At 56.1% G+C, this 27,630-nt stretch overlaps 4 protein-coding genes across 5 annotated transcripts; 2 read left to right on the top strand and 2 right to left on the bottom strand.

Annotated features, from left to right (window-relative positions):
• Positions 1–763: 763 nt before the first annotated feature.
• On the top strand, positions 764–4,380 carry PLPP5 (phospholipid phosphatase 5). Its single transcript, XM_051640792.1, has 7 exons — positions 764–839; positions 1,054–1,162; positions 2,318–2,408; positions 2,642–2,705; positions 3,144–3,268; positions 3,354–3,524; positions 3,619–4,380. The coding sequence occupies exons 1-7, from the start codon at positions 766–768 to the stop codon at positions 3,786–3,788; spliced, it is 804 nt and encodes a 267-aa protein (XP_051496752.1). The 5' UTR covers positions 764–765; the 3' UTR covers positions 3,789–4,380.
• Positions 4,381–4,925: 545 nt separating this feature from the next.
• Positions 4,926–15,994, bottom strand: DDHD2 (DDHD domain containing 2). Of its 2 annotated transcripts, none has more exons than XM_051640788.1 (17): positions 15,523–15,994; positions 14,188–14,378; positions 13,275–13,364; positions 12,805–12,925; positions 11,676–11,765; positions 10,348–10,483; positions 9,583–9,791; positions 9,377–9,447; positions 9,091–9,210; positions 8,787–8,882; positions 8,256–8,384; positions 7,995–8,150; positions 7,819–7,921; positions 7,570–7,734; positions 7,011–7,173; positions 6,616–6,734; positions 4,926–6,500 (listed from the first exon to the last, which is right to left on the bottom strand). In XM_051640788.1, exons 1-16 carry the CDS (start codon positions 15,716–15,718, stop codon positions 6,644–6,646), a joined length of 2,127 nt encoding a protein of 708 aa, XP_051496748.1. In that variant the 5' UTR covers positions 15,719–15,994; the 3' UTR covers positions 4,926–6,500; positions 6,616–6,643. The 2 variants fall into 2 exon arrangements, with proteins under 2 accessions (XP_051496748.1, XP_051496749.1); XM_051640789.1 differs by having other exon boundaries at positions 9,380–9,447.
• Positions 15,995–18,986: 2,992 nt separating this feature from the next.
• On the bottom strand, positions 18,987–23,959 carry BAG4 (BAG cochaperone 4). Its single transcript, XM_051640791.1, has 4 exons — positions 23,888–23,959; positions 21,644–21,895; positions 21,115–21,348; positions 18,987–20,454 (listed from the first exon to the last, which is right to left on the bottom strand). Exons 1-4 carry the CDS (start codon positions 23,936–23,938, stop codon positions 19,975–19,977), a joined length of 1,017 nt encoding a protein of 338 aa, XP_051496751.1. The 5' UTR covers positions 23,939–23,959; the 3' UTR covers positions 18,987–19,974.
• A 97-nt stretch (positions 23,960–24,056) lies between these two features.
• On the top strand, positions 24,057–26,677 carry LSM1 (LSM1 homolog, mRNA degradation associated). The gene is made up of 4 exons (XM_051640793.1): positions 24,057–24,153; positions 24,430–24,498; positions 25,213–25,328; positions 26,162–26,677. The coding sequence occupies exons 1-4, from the start codon at positions 24,108–24,110 to the stop codon at positions 26,330–26,332; spliced, it is 402 nt and encodes a 133-aa protein (XP_051496753.1). The 5' UTR covers positions 24,057–24,107; the 3' UTR covers positions 26,333–26,677.
• The last annotated feature ends 953 nt before the right edge of the window (positions 26,678–27,630 follow it).

The following is a 27,630-nucleotide window of genomic DNA, read 5'->3' as shown; positions in this document are numbered from 1 at the left end:
AGCAAAGCATCAATATTCACTGAAGTCGATATCTAAGAGTTTTTGGAGGTTGACTAGAAGCTCTTGACACTAACGAAGTAGTGTTCAATTTCCCTGGCCATGTTCCACGGGGCATTACTGTATTATGACTTGATGTTGCCGCGTAGACTTTGAGATATACGATATTTTGGGGGTTTTGTTGTTCGGCCTATGTTCTCTTGCCTAGTGTGAAACCTGTAAAGCTTGGTTAACCTGTATATAGATAGCTTATGTCAACTAGTTATGGTGTACCTAGAATTGCCTGTAATATTTAGCTTCTTACTGAATGTGTGTGACGGTAGGAACATATAATTTTTGTACATTATATTACTGAGATGTTGCCTTTTTTTTTTTATTTTACAAACACTTTGGAATTCAGATGTGTTTTTGCTTCCGTGAGGATTAATTTGGGAAGGTTTTTAAATTGACATTCCACTGATTTGAACTTTTGCTTGAGGTTGACTTCAATAAATCGTTCTGAATGTTCCAACCACGGAAGGGTTGGTTTGTTGTTTTGGTTTTGGTTTTAAGTCTGTCTGAGTTGGGGGTGATGGGGGGGGGGGGGGTTAGTATTGGGGGCTTCCCTTGCCTGGGGGCCCCGCGTGTCCTGGGGAGCCTCGCGTATCGGGGTCCCTCCCGTGTCCGGGGGTCCCTCCCGTGCCCGGGGTCCCTCTGTGGGTCGCGGGAGGGCCGGGCCGGGCCGCCCCGCCCCGGGGAGGCGGTGGCGCCACGTCGCGGAGCGCGGCCATGGGGCGGGCGTGCGGCGCGGCGGAGCTGGCGGCTGAGGCGGCGGTGCGGGGCTTGCTGCTGGCGGCCTTCGGGTCCGTGGGCCGGGACACGGCTTTGGGGGGGTCCTGACCGGGGGTCCTGGGCCCGCCCTGGGGGGGGTTCCCGGCCTGCTGAGCCTCTTCACAGCTCGCCCGGTGCCTCAGCCCCTCCTCGCCCCGGCCGGTTCTCCCTGTCTCTGCAGCCTGCCCCGCGTCCGATTTGTTCGTTTAGCTTTTTATTTATGTCCTTTCTCTTTTCCCTCTCCAGAGTCATGGAGTTCCTGCCTCCCTTTCAGCGCGTGGTGCAGCCCGAGGAGATGTGGCTGTACAAGAACCCGCACGTCGCGGCGGATCGCGTCCCCACCGTGCCCATGTTTGTAAGTGCAGCCCTCGCCCGCAGCCCTGCTTCTCCTCTGCTTATAAACCATCCTTTCAGAGCAGCTCTGCCAGCTGAGGGGCTGGTGTTGCAAACACCTGTAGTTCCTAATACGTGTTCCTGGAAGTGCAAAATGTTAACTGCAAACTGGATGATGTTTACAGTAATTTTTGTCACATTTTTGGGCTTTGCCATTCAGGGTTGCCTTTGGTGTTTTAACTAGGTTTATAAAAACTACTGGAAACTTATATTGTTCAGTAATTTCACGACCACGTTACCAGTACCATGGAGGACAGTGTATCTCTCACTGTCAGTTAATGTCTTGCTTGAAAACAGCTATTTTCAGCAAAGGTTTATGATCATCTTAATGTGAAAATGCTTTCCCTTAGGCTCTGCTAAAAGGGTTTAATTAAAACTGTAAGCTAATGGCAGCAGGTCAGAGGGGTTGTCTCATCCTCTGAAGAAGGGGTGTTTTGGTGAGACACTGTGCCTCCTGGAGTGGGCAAGTGAGCAAACAGCACTTGTGGTTTTCTGCAAGAGGTGGGCACAGGGTTTTTAAGTGTTGCAGAGCAAAACCTCGGTGTAGGGTTTGGATTTGGCAGGAAAACAGGGTGTTTGCCAGAGCTCAGGTGGCAGCGGGCTCCATGGGAGCCTGCCAGGCACACCGTGGGTGTCCCCAGGGTGGCATCTCCACCGAGGTGTTGTGAATGGAAAGGGGTTCAGTCTGCATCAGCAGCTCCTGGATGCTCCAGGTGCTGTTTGAGGGGCTGGGGGGTGTTCCAGGCTGCTCCCAGGAGGGAGTGGGGAAAAGCATGGGAAGCAGCAGGAGGCACTGCATTACTTATGCTGCCTGGGATATTTTCCTCATGCTTCAGTGCAGACAACATCCAGCAGTCCCTTAGGCTTTTGTATGTGAGGCGCTGCTGTGGGATGGCAAACAGGAGGAGCAGCCCTGCTCTGGGGAGCACAGGGTTGGTCTTTGCTGCCAGTGCAGCTGGGGCTGGTTTTGCCTCCTGATGTGGTGTTTGGAGAGGGCAGGTTGCTGCTTGACTCGGGTGGGGGAGAGGTGTGTGGTCTCTCTGAGCCATTGCTGTTGTGTTCTGGTGTCGGGAGCATGTTTAAATCTTACTAACATCATCTTACCATCTTGTGGCAGTTCATCGCGTTTCTGTCTCCCTTGTTGCTCATCGTCCTGGCAAGGGTGTTCATGAACGCCGACCGAGACGACACACGGGAAGCCTGCCTTGGTGAGCTCTGTACCCCAGGGAGCTGCAGACCCCCCTGAGGGGGTGGCTGTGGGTTGGGGGGGTCTCACAAATGTGTCCTTTGCTCTCACTGGGGCACAAGTGTTGTGCCAGGGGTACCAAAGCTGAGTTGTGTGGCTCCAGCTTCAGCCTGAGCCCTGCCCGTGCCTGATGTGCCTTGAAGCTGCACCTTCAGGTGGGGACGGTGCTGACATGACCTCTCTGCTCTCTCCTAGCTGCCAGCCTTGCTCTCGCCCTGAATGGGGTTTTCACAAATGCCCTGAAGCTCATTGTAGGGAGGTGAGAAACAGGCTCATTTCCCATGTGGAGAGGGTGGGCATGTCTGCAAGGTGGTAGAGCTACAATAGCAGGAGTAAGGGCCAGAAGCTGAAGTTGAATGTACTTACTCTGGAACAATGTGTTTTTTCTAGCTGTAAAGATATTTGAATATTAGAACAAACACTGGCAGGGACCTACTGTCTCCAGGCATGGCTTGGATGGGCTCATTCAGTCTGTGCCAGGGATGAGGGCTTTGGCACACAGTCAGGGAGCAGGTGGGGTGGTGTCACCTCCCCAAGCCACACATGGTCAGGGTGGCAGAAGGTCCCCTGTGCCGAGCTGCAGCTGGCCAGGTTTGCTGCGCTGTGCTCCCGGCTGTGCAGCTGGGAATCGTGTGGGGATTTCAGGCATCTGGGAGCACCTCACACCCCAGGACTCTGGCCTTGTTCTCTGCCCTAGGCCACGGCCAGACTTCTTCTATCGCTGCTTCCCGGACGGACAAGCCAACGTGGAGCTGCTCTGCACAGGAGTCCCCAGCGTCGTGACCGAGGGACGCAAAAGCTTCCCCAGCGGACACGCGTCCTGTGAGTTTTCCATGTCCCCTCCCTGCTGTGTCCCTGGACACACAGAGCCCGGAGCTGTTCCTGAAGCTTCACACTTCTCCCTCAGTCGCCTTCACTGGTCTGGCCTTCTCTGCCTTCTACCTGGCCGGGAAGCTGCGCTGCTTTGCGCCCGGCCGGCGCGGCAGGGCCCTGCGGCTCTGTGCCTTCCTCCTCCCCCTCTTCCTCGCCACCCTCATCGCCGTGTCCCGCACCTGTGACTACAAGCACCACTGGCAAGGTGGGTTGGTTGGAGAATTCAACCCTGCAGCTCAGGAAGGTAGCTCAAAACCAGGACAGAAGGGAAGTTAACTCTCCTCTGGTCTTGCCCACAGATGTGTTGGTTGGCTCGGTGATGGGCTTCGTGCTTGCCTACCTCTGCTACAGGCAGTATTACCCTCCTCTGATGGACTCCATGTGCCACAAACCATTTCTGTACAAATCCAAGCAGCTGCCAGCACACCAAGAAGACCCTGCAGCTTCCAGCTTCCACCTGGATATATAGCAACAAGCTCTGTCCTGCCAGCCCCTTCCCTCCTTCAGAGCTGGGGCAGGGGAAGGCTTTGGGGAAGTTGGTCATGAGAAGTGGCTCAAATGAGGATGAACCTGGACCCCGAGCAGGTGTTCCCTGCAGCGCTGGTAAGTGGTCCTGCCTGGGGGCCTGTGTTGCTTCATTTAGCCACATTTGCAGGTGTCCCTCCCTGCAGCCCCTGCTGCGAGGTGAGCGAGGTGTGCCAGGCTGCCCATGCACAGCCTGGGCATGAAAAGTCTTGAAGCAAGAACTAGAAAAATAAAAAGCCATAATGTGATGTTCCTGTGCCCAGTCCAGAAAGCACCACCAGTCATCTCCTTTCCACCCAGCCCAGCTGTCCTGTCCCTCTCTTGGGAATGTGTGTAGGAATGAAATGCAGGAGCAGCTCCTGGCGCTGCGGTTCGGTCGCTCCGAGCTCGTGTGCCAAGCATGGGGCTGCATTCTCTAACCATGGACTAACTGGGGGAGAGGGAAGGTGGAACTAGAATGATCATTCTTTGTATTGCTGTGCTGGCCCTGATTTTTTCTAATTTGCCAAATAAAGGAGTTTAATTTTTTCAAATGAGCTGTGGTACTAAAAGCTTTATTTCAAGGACAGAGTTTATTCCTGTATGAGCCATTTCCTTTGGTGTGTCTGCAGGGGTTTCTAGGTGGGTGTTTTATTTTATATCTCTTTCCTTGCAGCTTTAAGACAGTTGTAAAGAGTTGAAAATGAAACGGTCTGACAGCATCCCTTCAGAGGTGCTTGTTTCCCTACACCAGAGTTTGTTTCCTCAGACCATGGAAGGGTTAAATGCTGCTGAGAAATCCCGGGCACAGCTCAGTGGCAGGACTGTTGTAAGTAGTTACTTGTCACTAGTTTCCCCAATAGATTTCTGTATTTTAGGTCAAGTGTTTGCACGTGCAAACAGCAAAGGGGGAGGCACGTCTGCTTCTGCCAAGCTCAGGAGATGAGAGTCATGAAAACACCACCTTCAGTTTGGGCCATGGAGCCCTCTGTGCCCCTGCAACCTCAACAGAAGTTACAGAAATAGCTTTACTTTTCCCCAGATTGTGCACATGTGAATTGTTCAGCCCTCTCCCTCCCCCCCCAGACATGTACACACCACAGTCGTCTACTTATTTATTTTGGCTTTTACTGGAAAAGACATTAAATAACATTTAAAACGTATTTCACTTTTTTTTTCTTTTTTTTCTTTTCTTTTTTTTTTTTTTAACAAAGTGCATAACTTAAAAAGCTGACCATGAGAGTGTTAAGACTGTTCCTTTTCCTACTCTTGTAGGAGATGCTTTAGCAATCAGTGCAGGCACCGGCTGAGCAGCGGGTCTGTTTCTGCAGTCAGGTAAAAGAACAGCTTGTTCCTTGGGGAAGGGAGGAGGGATACAGGCTGCAAACAACACCTTTCAGATAGTGCAAATCATGTGGTACCACAGAGGACAAACAAAACGGGTGGCGGGGAAAAGGCTCCTTAGCCCATGCAGGGCAAAAGTCAGTGGGAGGGAAAGTGGTTTGGCTCTTTCCAAAGGCTGTCACAGCAACCACTGGAGCCTCTGCCTTGCCCCGAGGCTCCAGCCCAGCCAGGGGGTCTGCCTGGGGGGGTTTGGTCACACGGGGGCAATCACCGGGGGCTCCCCAGCCCCTTGGAGCAAAGCTCACACCCCCCAGGCAGTTGCAACTGAGCTGGTGACACTTCTTCAGTGGGGTCATTGGGACACAGTGCCCAGACCCCATAGATCCGGGCTCCAACTTCCCTGGCTGCATTTTGTGTGCATTTAAAATCCAAAGCAAAGCCTGGAGCCTGGCTGGGGTGAGACTCCTGTGGCCACCCAGGAGGGCAGTGCTGCCCTGTGCCCCTGCCAGCACAGGAGGGTTGTCCTTCTGGGCCTCCCAGCTGCCTGGACACTGCTGAGGAGCAGCTGCTCTCCCCAGGTCTGGTTGGAGTTGGAGCTGGAGGTGAAGCTTTCCTCCCATGTAGTCCCTGGCCACTAGCTTGGTCCTACACAAGATGCAGTGCCTGGGGTGGCCCTTGGTTTGTTCGCTGCTGGGTCAAGGTGACAAACATGCTGCTCTCATGAGTGCTGTGGGACAGCCCTGCCTGGCACAGCCCATTGGTGCACAAACGATGCAGCAGCAGTTCAGGGAGATGAGGATGGCTGGGAGACAAGTTCCTGCTGGAACAGCAGCCTGTGTCCTAGGTGTCACCCCCTGCAGACCCCAGTCCTGGTGACTGTGACAGCAGGGAGGAGCAGGCAAGCTCCTGCGCTCAACCAGGCTGCTACAGCTCTCTCCATGCTGTGTGTTTAAGGCTTTTTCCTCAAAGTCACAAGCTGTGAGTGTCCTCACTAAGCCAGAAGCAGAGTCAGGCCCTCAGTGCTGGTTCCTAGCCCAGACAACTAACCTGCTTCAGTGCTAGAGGAGCTAGTGTGATAGCTGACAAGGTGGAGGGTTCAAAGTACCTGTTGCCACAGGGAGTCACAGGGCAGGTGCTGTGTGTGCTTGAGCAGAAGTGTTTTCCCTGGTATTTCCCACCACCCCCCACCCCTACCCAAAAAGGAGTAAAATCATCCTTATCTCCAGGTAGCAGCAAGTACTTGGGAAGCAGCATGCAGGACACAGCAGCAGAGGAGAGAGGAAGGCAGAGTAGAAATCTGGACTTTCCTGGTGAGTACTCATTTGAATTTGATCTAAAAAAGCAAAAGGAGACCACGGCAATAGCTGCACGAGGGCAGAAAGAAATCTACCCAGCCCACCTCCTGTTGTGTCCTAAGAAATTCGGGAGGTGGAGACAAGGTGACTTACATCAAGCAGCCAGAACAGCACGGGTTGGTCATTGGCCTCCTGGCAAAGGTTGATCTGGTGTAATGCCTTGTGTCTGGTAGATCTCCTTCAGAACAAGCAGAACTGTGTCTTCTGACTCCCTGGAGTAGAAGGACATGGGAATTAGAGGGGGACACTTCCCTCCACTCTGTCAGGAGATCTGTGGTGATTATGGGGTAGCTGCAGTGCTCAGCAAACACAGGCAGTTCTGGGCAAGAACTACACGAGCCTCCTTCCTCTGTCCCTGCCCACCTGCTACAGGCAGGAGCATATCTTGTTTACTCAGGGCTTTTCTTACTACGTTGGCTTTAAAAATGGTGGCATTCTGCTTACATCAGACAGGAATTTGAACCCTTGATGGTTATGCAGAAGCTTACCAGTAGCAGAGATGCCCTTGCAGGGCAAATAGATACTCATTAAAGCTCTCTATTGGCTTCTCCTGCAGCACGTAGTCGATGCGGTTCCCTCTGTTCAGCATCCCCACGTTGATGGGGGGGGTCTCCTCCTTTGCTGCTGCAGGGGGCTCGTCTGGCTTCGTCTCTGAAGGCATGAAGAGCAACGTGGTTCAGCTTAGGGGCAGCCATGAAAGCACAGCAGCCCCACAGTGGGCTCTTGCAGAGGAGGGGCAGCTTCAGTGATCGGTCCTTCTCTCCTAGAGCTCTCTCTTGGAAAACAGTGTTTCAAGAGACAGCTAAAGATGGGTGATTGGCTTGGTGGGCTTACAAAGGGCTGAGACCCCCAGAGCAGGCAAGTTGCCCCTTCTGCCCCTTCATCAGGCAGTGACAGGGAAGGGCCACAGCAGAGCCACAAGCAGCTGCAGCTCCAAGGCAATCCCTTGGCTGGGCACAGGTTTGAGGCCGAGATGGAGCAAGGGAGCCCAAGCCTGGGATCTCCGTGGGCAGGTCACAGTGTCCCCTGCCCCGCGGTACCACCGACCTGGCTCCTTCTCGGCCCCGGCCTCTGGCTCCGCCTCCGTGTCGGTGGTCGCCGCCTCCAGGGCCGGCAGCTGGGCGCGGGTGAAGGACTGCCAGGCCACCCGCAGGGACCCCAGCAGGTTGTTCTTCAGGTCCACGCTCATCCGAGTCAGCCCTTCCTTCAGCTCTGAAAGGCAGGAGGGGTTGGCGTGGGGCTGGGGCCTCAGCACTGCCCGGGGCGGGGGGCCAGAGGGGCTGTGCCTGCCCTTACCGAGGTGCATCCTCTTCCTGCCCTTGTGGTGGGGCAGCAGCATGGGCTCAAACTCCACATCTGGGACAATCATGGGCTCGATCCTGTATGCCACCGGATCATACTGTGTGGAGGAGGAGAGTGAGCCAGGGCTTGGGGTCTGTGTGTGCAGGAAGGCTCTGGCTCTTAACACTTACAGGGTGGAAGATGTTGAAGAAGCCTTTGCAGGTGGGCAGGCTGTAGTTGGGGTTGATCCGCTTGACTCCTCGCACCGTGAGAAACATCCCGATGGGAGACCCAAAAGCAAAGAAGATGGTGGGCTTGTAGTCCAGCTGAGGATAGTTAGCCGAGACCTAGGAGAGAGGGAGAGGGGTTTTGTTCCATGGGACAAACTCCATGCTGGCTTTAGGAGCACCTTGTTGTCACAGTCAGAGCACAGTGCTGAGCTCTGTAGTTACCTGTCCTAAGGCAACGTCCCGGTATTGGCAGTTCCTGCCTTCATCTGTGCTGTCTGGGTTGTGCTGTGAGGGGGGCCCAGGCTGGGCCCTGTGCTCCCCGCTGTGCCCGGGAGCTGCCGTGCTCTGGTCCTGCAGCAACACAAACAGAGGAAGGTCCTGCAATGAACCCATGTCATGGCCTGTCCTCCCCACCTGGGAGCAAGTGCACCCCTTGTCCTCCAGAACCAGGGCAGCACCATCCCACCCCAGCTTATCACCTCTCTGGCTGGCAGCACTAGCTACAGTCTTAACCTCCATGAACAAGTCCTGCTGCTCTGTGATCACCCTTACAGACCACAGGGTAACGTGGCCCTGCAGCCAGGTGACATGGGAACAGCAAGCAGCTCTGTCCCCACAGCCACACACAAGCCCATGAAGAGCCACCAGGAACGAGGAGCTCAGGGTGCTCAGGGATGGATCATAAATGGTGAGAGCTGGTCCTGAGAGCAATGGGAGCTGACTTGGATGGATACAGCCACGCAGAAGACAAACCTGCATCTCCCTCTTGGAGCTGATGTAATGGAGTATCTTCATTCTTGGTCCTAAGGGAATTCCCATTTCTTTAAGGTTTTCCTCTGTGCACAAGAACTGGAAAAGAAGCAACCCAGGTATCAGTGCAGGAGCAACAGAGGTGTGCGCAGTGAAGATTTCCTGTTCTCTGTGACTGATCTGCTGTGCTCCTCACAGACATTCTGTGTGCAAGTGACTCAGTACCAGGAAGATGTGCAGAGGGTGGGAGGACTGAGATGAAGAGCAAAGAAGAAACAGAAGAGAGGAAAAGAGGAGAGTTCCTTACCAGTGCCTGCCTGTCCATCTTTTCCTTCTCAAAAACATCACAATATTCAGACAGCTCCAGCTTCTTCAGGATTTCTTTTACGTCCCCAATGCCTCTGTTGCTCGAGGTTGTCCTGGACCCCTGTGAACAGAGGCATCATGCTTTTTGCTCACCTGTTTTGTCCCATGCATTTTGAAGTCTCCCCCTTCCCCAGCAGCTGCAGCAGCAGGTCGGTGTGAGGCTGCACCAGCACAACCACCCCTGTGGCAACATCCCCCAGGTCCAGCCACCACCACACAGCATGTACCACCTCGCTGTGCTCGTCCTCCTCTGGAGCAGCTTTCTGGTTTGTCAGCAGGTCAAACAAAATGAGCGACCCTGGGAACCAGGCAGAGACAGACAGAGCATCAGCATCTCATCAGGGAGCAGCCCTGGGGACCATCTCCTGTCTGGGGTGGAGCTCTGCTCCCAGGCACAGTGACAGAGAGGGGACAGGCAGGTGAAACCCCTTACCCAAGCTGTGCCCCGCGATGGAGACCCCCCCACTGAAGTGGGGGTTCCTCTGCAGGAAGAGCTGGTACAGGCGGTTCATCTCGGAGGCCACGGTGTCCACGATGGTCTGGCAGTATGTGGAGCTGTTGTAGAAGAACACGTCCAGGATGGTGTCGTTGATGAAGTGCCGCAGGCGGTTGATGCTCGGCAGAGTGATTCGCTCCAGGTCGCTGCAGGAGGAAAGAGGAGAGAGGGGGTGGCAGTGAGAGGTGCCAGGAACCCCAACATGCTTCTAAAGCAAAACTTAAGCTGAGGGAAGGATTGCTGCCATCCCGAAGGACCTGGTGTTGTAATCCAGAGCCTCAGCTTATGCCAACACCAAAGGCAGAGCATGGCCTGTGCTCTTAAAGCCCTGGCCTTTCTTCCCCCAGAGCCTAACCTGCTCCCTCCCCTTCCCGGGGCACTGCAGAGCAGCACTGCAGTGCAGAAACTGGGACTGGGGTCCCAGAGGCCTTTACTAAGGTGTGGATGCCCACAGTCCCTCCTGATACGGGCCAGGGGAAGGCAGAAGCCTCTCAGGCTGCAAGAAGGCGGTGGGGAGCAGGTCTGGCACAGAGGTGCTCTGTGGGACCCTGTCCATCCTGCTCAGCCCTGAACACTCACAGCTTCCTCTTTTCTGCAGGGGCCACCAGAAAGAGCCCAGTTTACATGGGAGGAGCCTGGATGGGCACTGTGCCATTCCCACAGATGCTGGCGCTGGAGGACGTGGCTGCCCAGGACACTTACACATCCACCCCGGTGGAGTGGAGGGAGCTGTGCCAGTTCACAGGTAGGAATTCCACCCGGCCAATCTGCTGCTGCTCCTGTGCTTTCTTGAAGTGTGCTTGTAGCATGCTCAGGGAAACATTCCTGAAGTCATTCACTGGAAAAGAGCACAGACTCTTACTGAGACCCAGTGGGCTGCAGGGCAAGCCTGCTGCAGCAACAGCACTTAGTAAGATAAAAGGAAAGATCATTACCAGGGGAAATCCCACCAGGGTCTTTAATCTGCTGCTGCTACCCTAAGACTTTGAATCTTTAACTACAAGATCAGGGGAAAATTCCATGTCCTTATATGTGTGTTTACTGGATTTCACTGTCCCATCTGTAACAAGCCTCTTTTCTGCATGAGCAAGACTTGAACAGAGCAGTAGGAGGAAGAAAAGGTGCTTTAAGAATTTAAAAAGCATCTGTTGTGAAGATGCATGTGTTAGAGAGGAAATCCTAAGGGAGGGAATGAACTTGAAATTCCTCAGTTGTCAGGGAGAGAGGCTGATTTCCTTCATTCCAAATGGTCAACAGCCTTGAAAATAGTTTTGTCAGATCAACATACAGAAGAACAAACTGCATTAAAGCAGAGGTATGTTTTAAAGGAGCTAAAGACAGTCTGCTGTGAAAAATCTCAGCTCCCTTGATATCTGTAGGTTCCATCATGTCAGGCTTCCAGGCAGGGTCAAAGATCACCTCTCCTGCAGAACTGCAGCACCCTGAGCATGTAACACTGAACAGGTCAGACCAGAGTGACGTGATTTAGTGTCCTGTCACCAATATTGATCAACGGGGGATGCTCAGGGGAGTGTGTCAGACCCAGCAATACCTCTGCACCCCCTCCTGCCCCCAGGCATTTGCAGCTTGGGGATTTCCTGAGCCAGAAGCAGCATCCCTGGTTTTGGTCCAGAATCACTGCTGGGTGGGGTGTTGCCTGTTAAGACTTCACCCCAGGAGGTTAACCCACAGCACTAGATTGAGCAGGTCGCTAATTAGTTTAGCAGATTTAGACAGTTAGTTGCAAAATCTGTATCTGCTTTGGGAAATGCACTGTTCTGGTCAGCAGAACAGTGATGAAAAGTGGTTGCCTAAACCCTTCCAAGAGGGGCAGGACTTGTAGTGTCAGGGAGCGCTGCAGTCAGGCTCCCTGCTGCAGTCAGCAGATTTGCCCGTGCAAGCTTTTCCCAGCGTGAGGGTGGGGATGGTCTGGACACGCTCAGGCAGCCTGGGGCAGTGTCCAGGCTGGTGGGGGTTTCCTGGCTCCACCAAGAGCAGCCTGTGGAAGGAGCCCCCAGCCCCACACCTACCGCACTGGATGATGCTCCGGAAGCGAATGTCGCAGGCGGGGCCGATCCCGTGCACCACAAAAACCAGGTGGTCGATTTGCAGTGGCTCTCCTGGGAGGAAAGAGGAGTTGGGAGAGCTCAGGCACTGCAGGAGACAACGTGGGACAGGGAGTTGTCCCCTCGGACACCGTGGGATCTGCCGCAGAACGGAGCTGCCTGTCCTCACCTCAGCCAGGTGAGAACAACCTGAGTTGGTGCCTGGGGTTTGTGCCCAAAGGGTGGTGGGATTTGGGCTTCCCCACATTTCTGAACTCATTGTCCATCTCAGTTCAGCTGCCCACCCTGAGATGGTTCAGGATCGATGGGACAGCAGAGGGAGGCGAGGTGGTTTGTCCCCCTTCTGTCACTATCCTCATGTCAGTGGGAGGGGGTGGTCCTGCAGTTCACACCCACCCAGCTGTGGGGCACACTGAGGATGGGAGAGGGCACGAGCAGAGGACTCAGCCCAGCTGTCCTGTGCCCAGCCCCTCTGCTGAGCCACCAGCCCCCGCATGGCCACATCTCCCAGGCAGGCACCAGGCAGGGTTGCCTTCTTCTCTACTTCCCACACACCTGAGTTTGCCTAAGTACTTCTCTGAAGGTGGACACGGATGGAAAAGGGGTTAGACAGGAGTAACTGCCTGTCCTCACCATGGGGAAAAGTTCTGAAGGCTGACTGGGAGCTTGGTGACAGCTGGGAGTGGGCAGAGCTGACACACAGGTTCAGAGACAGGCAGAGCATGTGCCCCAGAAAGTAGTAGGTAAGTGATAAGCCTCTCTCCCCGCCACAGAAAGAAACTCTCCTCCTTTATGAACCAACATACCAAGACCTCAGGGGTGGTGTCAGACACTGCAGTGCTTTTACAGCTGGGGGCTCGGGGTGGGAGCTTGAAGCATCTTGCCTTCCCCTTGTGTCTGCCCCTCCATGTGGTCATTCACACTGCAGGCCTCTGGTACTAAGGTTTCTGAAACCACTCAGTTCCTTTCAGCATGAAATTTGTAGATGTGCACTTCATTTAATGACTCATGGAAGCCTCTGCCAAGTCTTTTTGAGTCTACAGGTTGGAAAAGAGGCTCTGGATGGATGGAAGGGAGGGAGAAGCAAGCTCACCATTGGGGATCTCAGCAGCGATGTTTTCTACTCCTCTCTTCACAGTCCGAGGTCGACCTTGTTCCGTGGGAGTGGAGCCCCAGTCGTCGGAGGAGGCAGCGGGGTGGTAGTGCACCATCAGCTGGGAAACAAGAGCAGCCTGTCATTAAGCTGTGACGTGGTTACAGCGAGGAGAAATGTTGCTACAACAGCTGATAGGTGACACGGGGTGGGACTGGAGCGTGATGCTGAGCTGTGCTGGCGCTTTGTACAAAGAGTGGAAGGTGTGTTGGGAAGAAGCACCTCCGTGTGAAGCAGACTCTGCTGGCATCACCCTCACGGGCAGGCAAGGAGAATGTTCAAACTTTGGACAGAACTGATTTCTTAGCAGACATGGTTTAAAGAAACAGCATAAAGGCAAGAGCACAAAGACAGGCCCTCAAGAGAATGGAGGGATGTTCTTTCTGGTCAGCACACCAGGCGCTCCTCACCTTTGGGTTGTGCAAGATAATGATTTCCCTGCTAGGAGACTCCAGTTTTGTCTTCCACTCGTCCAGGGTCACAGCAATCATGTAAGCTTCCTATGGAAAAGAACACCCTCTGTGAGTCAGCTGAAGATATTCCCTGTAACATTCAACTTCCTGGGACATTCTCCACCCATTTCACAGTATCTCTTGTCAACACACTGTGGAAGAGGCAGAAATCAGCCAGGTCAAGCTGGAGGAGCAGCAGGGTCCTCTGAGTATTATCTGTGAGAGGGTTTCCAAGAAGCCCCCACTTCAACAGCCACAGCAGACTTCCCCATCAATTCAGAACTATTTTTTGATACTGCAGATTAATTGTAAAGATGTATATTTTTAAAAATATATGCATCTTTCCAAAGATTAACAGGACAGGCCACTGAAGTCTCTTAACGCTACAAAGCACTCAGTGGGTCCCCATAATGATGATTCCTCTTTCTTACATTCACAACTCCCTTGGCTTTGGTGAAACTATGAGCAGGGTGAGGACAATTCTCACAAGGAGAGTCAAACTGAAGTTAGAGCACACAGGGTCAGGAAAAAATAGAGCGAAGCTGCTAGAGAGGCTGCAGGCAAGGCCAGAGCCGCAGGGCATGCCAAGAGCACCCGGGTTCTCAGATGTGTAGCAGAAGGATGCTGCCACGTCTGGGAGAGGGCAGGAGGGAGCGGAGGCTGCCCAGCCACAGCAGGCTGGGAGGGAGACAGTGGCAGCCTTCAGAGTTGTGTTAATCAGCTGCGAGAGCACCGTGCCAAAGCCTCTTTCAAGTTCATGTCCTCAGGCGCAACCGCGCTGCCAGTTGCCCCGTATGGAGTTTGGGACATCAGGGCCAAGTATTTGACAACCAGAAGCCAAGATGGATGTAACCAGGGAAGTGGTGTTTACCTCCAGTTCTTCACTGAAGGACTCGGAGTAGGGAATGTACTTGTTGTCCTTGTCCCCCTTGTAGAACCAGGTGCAGCGCCGCACCTCGGCTGCCTCCTCCTCCCAGTACACGGCCACGCGCTGCCTCTGCCTCAGGTGCACGTCGTACCTGCCCCCCGAGGTCGGGACAACCACCTCTTCTTTGTCCTTTCCTGCAGGAACCAAGGCCTGACATTAATGGCGAGAGGACCACGAAGGCACACTACCAGACAGCCGTGTTCCACAGCAGATCAGGGGGATGAGCCTGGAGCACACACAGAGAGCACCATTGGTGGGCATCCTGGGAGAGATGCACCACATCAGACTTCCCCCAGAGGCAGAAGGTAAGATTAAGGCATTGATCTACAACTGTCTTCCTCTCTAGTTCAGGCACAGTCTCACATGGGACTCTTCCTGCCTTGTTTAGATGGTAAAACATGAATTTTTGGCCCTGGGAAGTGCATTGCTGAACAGTGAAGGTGCAGGTCTCCAAGCCTTTTACCTCTAAAACTGAGAACTCTGCACAGATCCCAATACGGGCTTCAAATTCTCCCTATTCTACTGCCCTGTGGCTCTGCCCACAGCCAGGCTGCCTGCAGAGCACCCCGTGCCAGGCTGTGCATGGCCCAATGGTACAGCCTCTGGTCCAAAGCTTCCCAGGAGAGGGAGGATGGGAGCAACCCCAGTGAGCACTGTCCTGGCAGCGGGTTGCACAGATGGGCAATAACCAGTAGCAGGAAGGACTGTGCTCAGAGCAGACCCCACTGCCTGGGCAGCACCCTTCAGAGCAGGCAGCACCCTCTGGGAGCAGGCAGGCAGGGCACCGTGCATCCACACAGGAGACATCTCCCCAGTGGAATTTCTGCCCTGCCAGCCCTCTCCCATCCACACCATCAGGCTGCTTTGCAGTATGATTATATATAATTTAGAGCATATATCAAATCAATGAGGTCAGACCATTAGATGCTTCGTTATTTCCGTGTTTACAGCTCCTAGAGCAGGTACCTTGCAAAAAAAAAAAAAAAAGTCCCCATTTAAAATTCCCGAGGGAAAATTTTTACATTCCGGGTGGAAGGCATGGATGTGCCCAGGGAATTTCCTTCTGATACCCAGACAGCTTCCCCTGTGCACACACCTGATGCTCTCCCTTAGCAGCCTGGTTCCTCACAGCGATTTTAAGCTCAGCCAGCGGGTGTTTAGAACCAAAAGGGCAATTTCCAGTTAGTGGCGATGGCGGCTGAGGGGAAGCAGGGCTGGGGAGCCGGGGCGGGGGGGGGGGGGGAGCGCGTTGCCTGCGGGTTTTTTTTTCCGCCCTACCTGAGCAGTGCGCCTCTTCCAGCCTCTCAGAGTCCTGCGTGCTGAAGGGGACCCACCTCTCCCGGGAGTCCGTGACCTTGCGGTAGAACCAGTGGGGAACCACCGCTTCGTACCGGTTCGCCCCCTCCAGCTCCGCCGCCTCGGCGGGGGCGGCCGGGGGGGGCTGCGCCGGCGGCTGCTGCTCGCGGGCGGACATGGTGCCCTGCCCGGGGCCGGGGGGGCCGCCGGGGCTCCGCACCCCCTCCCAGCCGCCGATCCCCTCCCAAACGGCGGCCGCTGCCCCCGGACCCCGCTTGCGCCGGGGATCGCGGGAGGACGGAGCCGGCGGGTCACGGCCCCTCGCCCCTCGGGCACGCGAGTGTCCGTGGGGTGAGACCCACGGCCCGGCCCCGGTGCTGCGCTGTCCCCGGTGCTGCCTCCCGCCGCTCTCCCGGCTCGGCTCGGCTCGGCCCGGCTCGGCTCGCAGCGCAGGCCCCGCTCGGCCCCAGCGACCGCCCAGCGCGGGGCGGAGTTGCCGAAGGGGCCGCACCAGCTGCCGTCACAGGGTCGGGCCCTGCCTGCAATCCCTGCCGGCACCCTCGCCCGCGACCCTTGCCCGCAAGCCCTGCCCGCGACCCTGCCCGCAGCCCGGCTCCCGGGCGGGTTGCGCAGCCCCGCAGTGCCCCGGTGGCTCCGGCCGTTGCATCAGGCGCTGCCCGCGCTAATCAGCGCTCTGTGCTAAGTCTCCGTTCCAGGCTGGTCATTAGGCCCCTGAGCCGGATGCGGGTGGGCAGGGGTGTGCAGTGCCAGCGGGACATCGTGTCCCTTGGTGGCATCACGTCCCTTGGTGGCATCACGTCCCTTGGTGGCATCACGTCCCTTCGTGCTGGTCGCCTCCAGGCACTGCGTGGAGAAGCCCTTGGGCACAGGCTGCTCTGCAGCAGTCACCACAGGATGCTGGTTTGGGGTTTGGTTTTGGATCCCGCCCGTGCCCCTTTGGCCGTGGTGGGGATTGAGAAATCCTTGGCCCAGAGCAGGTGCTGCCCACAGGAGCAACCCTGTTTGGTTTGGGGACAGTTTGGTTTCTGTAGAGACGAGGCCGCGTGACAAACACAGAGACCATGTTTCTAATTTGGGGTTTTATGGTGTGGGTGGGTGCTGTAAGATAAACCAGTCACCAGGAATCCTGTCATCCCAGTGCTCACCTCTGCCATGACAATTCCTGGCTGGGGAATCCCAATGGCCTAGAGTGCTAAAATCCTGGGGTTTGCATCTGTAGAGCAAACCTTGTCCGTGCAGGAGCTGTGTCCTGCCCATGCCTCTGCTGCAGCTTCTTCCTCCTTTCAGGTCCCTTTCTGAGCCCTGACCCACTTTGGATTTGCTGTGAAGGAGATGGGGGCAGCAGGAACACAGCAGGGACAGATGTGGTTGTGCCAGCAGGGGGTTCTGCAGGCCCTGGTGTGGAAGGTAGGTCCCGATCCCTGCGCTCAGTCCAGCTCTGGGAGAAACTCACTGAACCCACCGTTTGTCCTGGGAGGCAGAAAATAACCACCTACTGAAATGATGACCTGCCCTCTCACTTTTGAATGTTCTTTCATCTGCTTTCCATGGGAGGTTCATGTAACCCTCTGCCAAGTCCTTCCCACATGCAGGGACCTAAACTCCAGAAGAGGAAATACTGTAAAGGAACAGGTTCCCTGGATAGGTTCAGCACCGAGACCCCAAAGCAGCATCCCACCTCCCTCCTCCATCCCAGACTTTGGCTCCTGTGCCACGCACACACTTTTGGTTTCCCTTAGGGACAAGTAAACGTGTCATTCCCACATCTGCACCGCAGGAAACCTTTGTCCCTGCCAGCAGAGCTGTGTGCTCTCTTGGCTGAGACTGCATTGCAGTGCTCCGAGCCCAGGAGGCTCCAAAGCTGCTCCACACTCCTCCTCACACAACTGGAACCTGCTCACCTCTTTTCCCTGGCAACTGAGAGGCGAGGGAAATGAGTGTTAGAGCAAACAGGATGCAGTAAACAATGCAGGTTTGTTCCTGATGCAGTTCTTGCTCCTGAAACAAATACAGAAAATAAAGTTTCAGCCAGCTCCAAACATTCCAGGCTTCAGGGTTCAAGCTGGGCTGCAGTTCTGTCCATTCTCAGTGTGGTTTGATAAAAAGAGCTGATTTGGCAAAGCAGGGGAGGGGAGGCCCTGCTGTGAGGAGGGTGTGAAGGGCTGCCTGCACCCCCAGCTGCCCTTTGCAGCTGCAGCAGCTCTCTGGGCTGTGGTTTCAGGAATTTCACTTTCTCTGACTTACACCATCCCTTGCAACAACAGATTTCAGCCTTTGGCTCCATCCTGCACAAAGGGAATCCAAACCTTTATTTCAACAGCCGTGCCAACCAAACAACAAAACAAATGTGGTAACTGAGGAAGAAATGAGCTCCTTGGCACTTCCCTGGGGAACACATATTTGCTCTCCCAGTGCTGAAGGATCAGGAGAGCAGGACTCTACATCTGGAACTGAGTCTGCTCAGTAGCACAGGGACTCAGCTTTCTGCACCCAGCATTTCTGGGTGCTTGATAATTTATGTTGCCTGCATTCCCTTACAGAAAACCCAAATAATGTTATTACTGTATCAGGCTAATTCACTGACCCTGCAGCAGTCTCCTCGGGAGGATTTCAGGACATTAGAGGCAGCTTTTAACAAGACTTGAACTATAAGATAAAACTAAAGGAGGAGAGACACTACAGGGCTGCTCTTACTTCCTCTGGGTTTCATGGTAGAAAGGCTGGTTGTTTGGGAGCCACCTTTTGTCACAAAAGGAAACAACCCCAAAGCACAGATTAATTCCTGGAGATGCTGCTGACACTGCTTCCTTTATCAGAGACAGGAAGGTGGCAGTCACAGGGCACTGGTCTGTGTGCTGGGATCTGCTTTATCTCCTGGTTTAGCCCCCAAGCCTCCAACATGGTATTTCACACAGATAGCTTGCCCTGGATGCTCCCTGCCTGACAAGGGGAAAAAGTGAAATAGCAACAGGGCTTCTACCTGTCCCAGGACATCCAGCTCCCTCCTGGCTCACCTCGGATGGGCCATTTTTGCAGGCTGACTGCCACATGTGACCATGGACACATCCAAGGAGCTGCAGAGGTCAGTCCTGCACACACAGCCCTGTCTGGGAATGCTGTGGGATCTGCCGGGTGCCTTCAGGACATGGGCTGGCTGGCAGCCTGCAGAGCACGTGGCCAGGGCACTCCAGCCTCAGGAGCACCAGGAGCCCCTCCAGACCCCTTCCAAAACAGAGCCACCAGCCCTGGAGCCACAGCTGAAGGCTCTGGGAGCATCTGCCCTGCTTGGGAAGCACAGGGGCTGGGACACCCCAGACCAACCATCTTGGAGGTAACAGCTTGGCTGGCATTTGGGTTAGAGGCAGGAATAAATTACAGAACCCTGCCCACGACTTCTTTTTAAAGAAAAGAGACTTTGAGACGTCTTAATTACAAAATAACATTTAAAAGTTGTCAGGGTTTATTATCTCATCACACAGAGTAATGATTCTCTTGACGTGGTGTAACCAGGTGAGCAGCAGGCTGAGCTGTCCCCGTGCCCGCGGTGTCGTGCAGTGCCATGAGGATGGTGTTGCAGTGGGACACACAACTTGGTTGTGGGGAAGGATGTTACATTTACAAAGTGGGATTTTACCCCAGTGACCTGGAAAAGCATTTCCAGGCATCCTGCTGCTTCGGGTTGCTCTGCTCTGACATTGTTCCTCTGCTCCTACCCTTTCCAGTGGCAGAACCAAGATTTCCAGGCTGTGTTTCTGTGTCCACAGGAACACCACGGGCTGGCTCTTCCTGGCAGAGGAGGAACAGCATGACATGAGACCCCACGGGGTTGCCAGCGTGGTTCCTTTCTGCAGCACTTCAGTGTAGCTACATGACTGCACCAAAACCAAACCAAACCCCAGGAGGACACAGGAGTTGTCATGGCAAGGAAGCGGAAGCTGAGAATACAGGCAGTGACAAGCCCAGAGTCTTGTTTTGTGGCTGCATGTTGCAGGACTGTTGTGACCACATCTGGCAAGTGTTCCAGCTGTTTAAAGAACTGCTGTGGCTGCAGGAGGCACCTACAGACAGGGCCTGGTTTGGGGAACTTTGTACAGTGATTTCCTTCCTGCTGATGCAGAGGACGTGGATCCCCACGCAGACCTCTCCAGCTTAAGTACGTTGGGCAATGCTGCTTTTCCAAAGCCTGGAACACACAAAAAATTCAGATTGCTGCTTCAGACCTCTCTGAATCTACCTATTGCCAAGTTTGGTTTTTTTGATCATTTTGTTTCATTTTGTTTTTTTAACTCCGGGCTTATTGCTATTCCATTCTCAGCAGTGCATAGCAGAAAGAGCTGAGATTTAACAGAACTAAAAAAAAAACAACCTCTTTGGAACCTCAACAACAGGCTGTGTGTTGTAGTCGATGTGCTTTCACAATCCCTTTCTTTCCAGTTTTTCCAGTATGGCCTGAATTCTGTGGACGGACTCTTTCCTGGCCTGCCGAACACTGTCCTGGCCCCCAGTCTCAATGGAATCCAGTTCCAGCAGCAGCTTGGTCAGCATCTCCTCCAGAAGCCGGTAGGATTTATCTGTCTTTTTTCCTACAAATTCATCCACCTCCTGCTCCAGCTGCACAGCCTCCCCCATGACGTGGAGGATTCTCTGAATCTCTGGCTGGACACCAGCAGAGTTTGCTGGGGACTGGTCACCAACTTTAAAGCCAACTTCCCGGCTGCCAGGCAAGAGCTTCCGAGGGGCACGGTCATACATCTGGGGCTGAGCACTGTACTGCACCTTGGGGGCTGGGGTGGGGGGCCTGTGGCCGTTGGTTGTCCCACAGTGCTGGTGGTTGACATCAGAATAGTAGTTGTGTTGGTTTGTGCTTGGCTCGGGTCTGTCGTAAGCAGCATCCTACAGGACAGGAGGGAAAAACATCTCTTTGAAGTGCGTGTCCTGGTTTGAGCCTGACTGTGTTTTCCTTCAAGCCAGGTTCTTAATCTCGCACTTGGGAGGGCAGGGAAGCAGAGCCAAAGGAATTGGGCAGATCCCTGGCAAGAGGATCATGTCTAGGGGAGACAGTGTGAGACACTGAACACCCATTACCCATGGACAGGGCAGATGCTGGTTAGATTCCAACATGGTCCCATTTGGATACTCTGAAGAGGACACTTCTTGGCAGGTAGCTACATTTGAACTGTTCCCGAACAACAGCAGCTCCTGCTGAAAAGATTCCTCAGTAGAGGATGACTGTGCCCAAAACAAGCACTCATTGAGGAATACTGGAGCCTGACCCACACACTCCAGGAGGATTTCTGACTGCCTGAGCTGCTCAAGGGAAAAGAGCTGGACAAGGCCTGACCCACTGCAGGACCTCCCCTTGAACTTCTGGTGTCTCAGGACCTTTCTGGAATTACAGCCATGGATTTGGGGTTTCTGTACCCAAACAGGAGATGTTGCTGGCAAGGCTCTGCTGCTTTGTGTCTACCTAAACTAACGGTGCTCAGAAGAAGGGGCATTCCCAGGAGACAGAGGTAAGGCTGTATGATCTGGGGGGGGGGTGTCTGTCATCACCTGCACCTTGGGGTCCCAGCCGGGGGTGTGGGAAGGAGCTCCAGTGCCAGCCCAGGCTGGGTGTGAATCGGAGACGAAGGGGTTCCCGGGAGCCGGCGCGGCGGGCCAGGCGTAACGCGGCTGTGCCCCGTAGACAGGATGGGGGGCCCAGGTGTCCTCCGGGGGTCTGGGCTGTGGTGTGACCCCTGGGTTGCTGTCTCCATATGGATACTGTGGGACAGGCATTCCTGGGGTCTGCAAGAAGCGGCAGGAACAGGCGTTATCCCTGGAGTCACCCCGAGCCCTGGGAACAGCCACAGAGTCGGGCTGGCTCTCTGACTGCTGCTTTCCCTGGCCCACAGGCTCCCAGTCTCTGCAGAACAGAGTTACCACCAAGTTTTCAAAGAATGAAACCTGCTCCACAGCCGTTAGGACCCACGGATCCCTCGGAGGAGGCTCTGCGAGCTTCCCCTCCAGGGCAGCCCCATAAAACAGCTCCTGGAGCCCCGGGAGCCCCGAGCCCAGCAGCAGGGGTTGAAGTGCCTCTTACCTGCGGGGGGGAGTAGCCAGGACCCTGCTGCCTGCGGAGGGAGGAGCCTTCGCTGGGGCCGTCTGGGACGTAGCTCCAGGGGGAGGCAGGCGAGGGGGGCCGGTACACGCCGGTGGGCTCGGCGGGGTAAGGGGTCCTCGGGGAGCAGTAGTACCCCCGTGGCTGCGGCGGGCCAGGGTAGTGCGGGGCAGCGCCGGGAGCCGGGGGGTACGGGAGGCTGTAGGCTCCGTTGGTGTAGGGAGAATCCATTGTCTGGGGAGAGGGAAGAGAGGGAACGTCATGGGGTATGGACACTGGTTACAGCCCAGCAGCAGCCCAGGGAAAGAACTGGCCCTTCCTGCAGTGTTTAACTTGGGGGTGGTTCCTTCATCCTCATGCTGATTTGCCGCAGTTTTAGGTTTTCCTGCTCTAATGTGGCTCTGGGAAGACAGGGACTGTCAGTGGGTGAAAATGGGGCATTACAGGGGAACAGATGTGTCTGGGGGGTGGGCAGGGAGGGGGGATACACTAGCTTCAACCAGGCTTCACCTAGCTAAGCTCTGCTCAGAAACACACGTCCGGCTCCTTGCAGTGAGCAGCTCCTTGGAGGTTCAGCCACGCCAGTGTGGTCAGTGACTGGTGCATGAAAAACACTCAAGGAAAGCTAATTTCCTTTAATCTGCAAACAGAAATGATGCAAACAGACGAGATCGACCAGTTTTGGGGCCCGAGGAGCAGGGAGTTCAGATCACCTGCTGCAGCCAGGTTTGACAACTTCTCCTGTGACAGGTCTGTACATCCAGAATGATTTGCAAGAATTTATCTCCATACACTCAAGTAATCGATGTGTATTGAATGGGAGCTTCCCTCTAACCACAGAGGTGACAATTAAGCATTAGGATTTCACGATGACTCCCTGTAGCTTTGGGCAAAGCTGTTTTTTTGCCAGCAAGCTGTTTCACAGAGCAGAGATGCTATCATCTGCCTGCTGGGATCTGTGAAAGAGCGGAATGAAACCTACATGTCCCATAGGATTAAAACAAACCACAGTTGTCTGGGCAGCAGACAGCTCTTTGGAAAGGGTAAAGCCTTTCCCTTCACACTGTGTTTGTGCAGTGGCCCCTAAAAAAAGCTACTGTTGCAATAAAACCAACAAATAATAGATCTGAGAAGAGCAAATCATGGGATCAGGTGCAGTGGGACAAGTGATGCTTTGTTCCCTGCTCTGTCCTGAGCTGCCAGCTCCTTCCCAATAGTGGGGTCTGTCACCCCAGCTCTGTCACACCGATGCCACCACACGGGTGGCTGGCAGCTCCAGTCTGCCATTCCTGGAAGTAGGGGACATGGCAGGGATTGGGTCCTCGTGGAACGGTTTAAGTTGGAAGGGACCTAAAGATCATCCAGATCCAACCCCCCTGCACGGGCAGGGACACCTCCCACCAGCCCAGGCTGCTCCAAGCCCCATCCAACCTGCCCTTCAACACTGCCAGGGATGGGGCAGCCACAGCTTCCCTGGGCAGCCTGATCCCTGCACCCGCACCGGGGAATGGGCCGTTCCAGGACATGGAGCGGGACACAGACCGGACTCTTCCTGCCCTGCACTGATGCGCTCCCACCGCGCACCCCGGCACAGAACAACCCCGGGCGGCGGACTTTCCCCGGTGATCTCGTCATCAAAGCACATGCCCTAGAAATGTCACCTTGAACTGGATGGGAAGGTAAAACTTTACCACCTTCCTTGTTTTACGTAATTTTCTCCGGTTAAACCCCTGCCCATTGGGCGCGGGGGGAGGGGGGGGGGGGGGCGGGGGAGGGGGGGAAGCAGCTTTTTAACGCGAACAGGTCCTGTGGGGAATCGAGCTACGGGAGCTGGGAACAATAAATCGATGGGACTTTAGGGCCGAGGGATGAGCTCAGAGACCCGCTCAGCGCGCCGCGCCGGCCCTTCCCCGCCAGCCGCGCCGGGGCTCGCCCGCTCCACCGGGCCCCCCTCCCGCTCCTACCCTGCCCGGCAGCGGAGCCCGGTCCCGATCCCGATCCCGATCCCGATCCCGGCTGGAAGGTGGGAAAACTCCCGGGGGGCGGAGACAGTGGCTGCAACCCCGCTGCGTGCCGAGGGGGCAGAGACCAGGAGAAGCCGCGGCCCGGCCGCCCCGGGGCCGAGCAGCCCCCCCGGGGCCGAGCAGCCCCCCGGGCTGTGCGGCAGGGCCGGGATCAGGGCGGTCCGGTGTGTCCCCCCCCCCCCCCCCCCCCCCCCCCCGTTACCTGCGCGGCCGCCGGGCGGAGGGACCCGGGGGAGCGGCCGCAGGACGCCATGGCCGCCGCGGCCCCGCCCCTCCCCGGCCCCGCGGCCAATCAGCGGGCTGGGCTCTGCCGGCCTCGGCCAATCGGCGCCCGCCCCGCGCGCACGAGCGGCGCGGGTTAAAAGGGCGTGGCGGGGCGGGCCCGCAGCGGCGCGTGGCGGCGCTTCCGCCGCGGGGGCACCATGAACTACATGCCCGGCACCGCCAGCCTCATCCAGGACATCGACAGTGAGTGCGGGCGCTGCCCCCGGGCGGGGGCGGGCCCTCTGCCTTCCCCAAGGACCTGAGCTCCGGGGGGGCGGCCGGATGGCCCCGTTCCCCGCGGGCGCTGCCCCCGTTGCGGGTCAGACCTTCCCCCAGCGGGCACCAGTCGCTCACTCCCTTTGGTCCCGCCGGCGCCGTTAGCCGCCCCTTCCTCGTTTCCCTGCCCCGTATCTCGGGGCTGGGCGGTGTTAATACCCAGGCACGGTCCTGGCTGACCTTCCCTCTCTCCCTTTCCCGCAGAGAAGCACCTGGTCCTGCTGCGGGACGGGCGGACGCTCATCGGGTACCTGCGCAGCATCGACCAGTTCGGTAGGTGTGCGCCGGGGGGGCTGCGGGAGGCTCGGCCCGGGGCAGCCGAGTGCGGGGGCCGGCGAGGAGGAGCGGGACAGCCCCGCAGTGCCCTTGGCTCCCACGCACCTCGGGAGCTCCAGCTCCCTTCCCAAACGGCGGCTTCGCGGTACCAGGGGAGGGTGGGTTTGGGGAGGGTCCCCGTTCCTGCAGCGCCGGCGGGACCGACCCCGCCGGGTGCTGGTCCCGGGCAGGGGCGTGTTTCCTTGGCTAAAAACAGCCCGAGGAGTAAAACCAATCAGTTCCGTTGTGTGCAGAGCTGCGGAGTCACGGGCCGCGTTTTTAGGGCGTGTTTGTGTTGTGGATTAAACTCCTGCCGGTGTGTCGCCCTGGGGCCTGGTGCTTCATGGAGATGTATCCCAGAATCGGGAGCATCCCCTGCTCCTGGTGGAGTCTGGCAGCCCTCCTGGGGCAGAAGGGTGCCGGGGCACTGGGGTGGGCTTGGGCCATGGTGGTCCAGGCTCACTGTCCAGCCTGTGCTGTGTCCCTTGCCATGTCCCAGGCAGGGAAGTGGTTGGTGCCCTGGGTGATGGGGCTCAGGGAACCAGCTGAGGGCCCTGACAGCCCCAGGCAGGCCCTGCTCCAGGTTTCCTGCCTGGCTGGGATGAAATGCTCTTTCTGCCTAGAAAACACAGTGATATAGGGGTGATTTTCTTTCTCTCTTGATTGCCGCAGCAAACTTGGTGTTGCACCAGACTGTGGAGCGCATCCACGTGGGCAAGAAGTATGGGGACATCCCACGAGGCATCTTTGTTGTGAGAGGAGAGAACGTTGTTCTGCTGGGAGAAATAGTAAGTAGGAGGCTCCTGCTGCCCTCTGGGGCTGAGCTGGTGGAGATCCCTCCAGCATCCCAGCACTGATGCAGAGAAGTCCCAGCCTGCATGTGGCATCACTGCGGGGTGTTATTGGTGTTTGCTGGGGGTCTGTGACCTCCCTGCTGGCTCAGGAGCAGGGGACACCATCCAGGATGGTCTCATGCCATCTCACTTGCTGTTTGTGTCAGCCCTTTGGGCTGAGCTCAGCCTGGCTGCTCCTCAGGAGCCCCCCTCCTATGGATGGCTGTCCTGGGGGTCCCTGCCCACATCCCCACCCATCATGGTGCCTACAGCACTTCTTTTTTTGCATCATCTCTGCCTTTCAATGGGGCCTCTGGAAGATGTATAGGCACAGGCTCACTGTGGTCCAAGTGAATCTGTGCATGTCCTGCCTGTGCCAATCTGTGACCTGGGAAGAGCCCAAGCCTTTAAGAGGATCAAGTCCCTGGGCTGCCTTCAAGCTGGTGAGCCCAGAGCTGGGAACCAGACCCTGCTGCTCACCTCAGGAACCATCCTGCTCCAGTGACTTTGCCAAGAGCTATGAAGCACATCATCCACTGTGCAGCAGATGTCCCTGAAGCCCGAGCACACTAGAGGGGTGTGTGTCAGTGTCCCAGTGGAGACATGAGTGTGGATCCACCCTGGACCCCTCCAGCCCAGCAGTGCCCTGGCCAGTGAGATGTGCTCAGCAGAGGTGATGCAGCCCAGCCCTGAGCTGTCCCACGGCAAAGCCGTGCCTGGAGCGTCCCACGAGCAGAGCTGCATGTCCCCACTGCCTCACGGTGCTAAAAGGGCTGTTTCTCTTGCAGGACCTGGAAAAGGAGAGTGATACACCTCTGCAGCAAGTCTCCATTGAGGAGATCCTGGAGGAGCAGCGGGTGGAACAGCAGGCCAAGCAGGAGTCAGAGAAGCTGAAAGTGCAGGCGCTGAAGGAGCGGGGCCTCTCCGTCCCACGGGCAGACACCCTGGACGAGTACTAGATGTGCTGCCCCTTGGATCCTCCCTCCACAGCAGAGCCAGGGCTGCTCTCTGGCTGCCTGCACCTGGGCAGGTCTCTTTGGAAAAACAGTTCTTATTTTCAGATTGTGTTTGCTGTGGCACAGATAACTGTTTAAATGAAAATCATGCCTTTGGTTCCTCCTCATGGAGAAGGAGGAGAGAAGGTGTTTGGCTGCCCTGTGAGGTGGCCAGGCGTGCTGGGGGGCACGAAAGTTTGCGTTCAGGAGGCAAATCCGTGGTCCTTTGGGTTGGTTTGCATTTTCCTCCTCACATGACTCTGGACAAGAGTTTTTCTTGACGTGTAAATAAATCCTTCATCTCAACAATGATGGCTTTGCCTGTGTTCCCCACCTGGCGCTTTCCCCTCTCTCGGGATGACCACCCTTGTGCCAGCCCTTGTCTTCACTGGGCTCAGGGGGTGAAAGGCACCCTTAGAAGAAAACAAAAGCTTAAGGTGGTGGCAAGACCCCTCCCCCCTGCACCCTGACAAGGGCAGCTGGCTCCCCCAGCTGCAGCTGCTTCCCTGCAGCTCAGCCCACTCGTTACCTGCTGATGAAGAGTGGCTGCAGCTGGGCTGGCCACACCTGGGCCACCAGCAGCCCCTCTGCTCCAGCAGTGTCTTGTTGCCTTGGAGGAGCTGCAGCAGGTAGGGGAGTCCTTCGTGTCCGAGGCTGTTTGGAGTTTGTGGGGTGTTTGGGGTCTGTGTTGTGGCAGCAGTTGGGGGGGTTACGTTGGGGTTGGCTTTGGGCAGCTCCAGCCTGTGGGAGCCTCCTGTGCAGGCAGGAAGGAGCAAACCCCCAGGGGGAGCACAGGAGGGATCTCCCTGCAAAACCTTCTGGGTTCATTTCCCCACAAAGTGACACGCTTCTGGGGGGCTTGAGGCTTGGGGGTGCAAACCCGTGGTGGGTTTGCTCTGCTCAAGGGGCTCGTTTGTTTGCAGGACGAGTCCTGCCCCACTCCCCGGTGCAGACACCGAGCACGAGGGACTCTGGCTGCAGCTTTCCTGGGAAGCAAACCGGCAGGGCTGGCCCCAGCTCCCCAAAACGCCTTTCCCTGTGCCCGTAGTGTGCTTTTTGGGGAGAGAAAACATCTTGCCCGTGGTGTTTGCTCCTGTGGGATGTTGTGAGTTTGGTGGTAGAAGAGGCATAAACAGGGAAATGCAATTTCTTGCTTTAACAAAAGAAAAAAAAAAAAAGACTTTACGGGGCCGGGGGGGCTCCTGCACCGGCAGGAAACGACTCTTTCGGTTTCCTTGATCTGCCGCCCCTGTTGCGGGGCT

The sequence above is a fragment of the Apus apus genome, chromosome 26 (genome assembly GCF_020740795.1).
Source record: "Apus apus isolate bApuApu2 chromosome 26, bApuApu2.pri.cur, whole genome shotgun sequence".
Taxonomy (NCBI): domain Eukaryota; kingdom Metazoa; phylum Chordata; class Aves; order Apodiformes; family Apodidae; genus Apus; species Apus apus.
The sequence above is the reverse complement of the archived record's forward strand: the minus strand, read 5'-3'. Positions and strand labels throughout refer to the sequence as shown.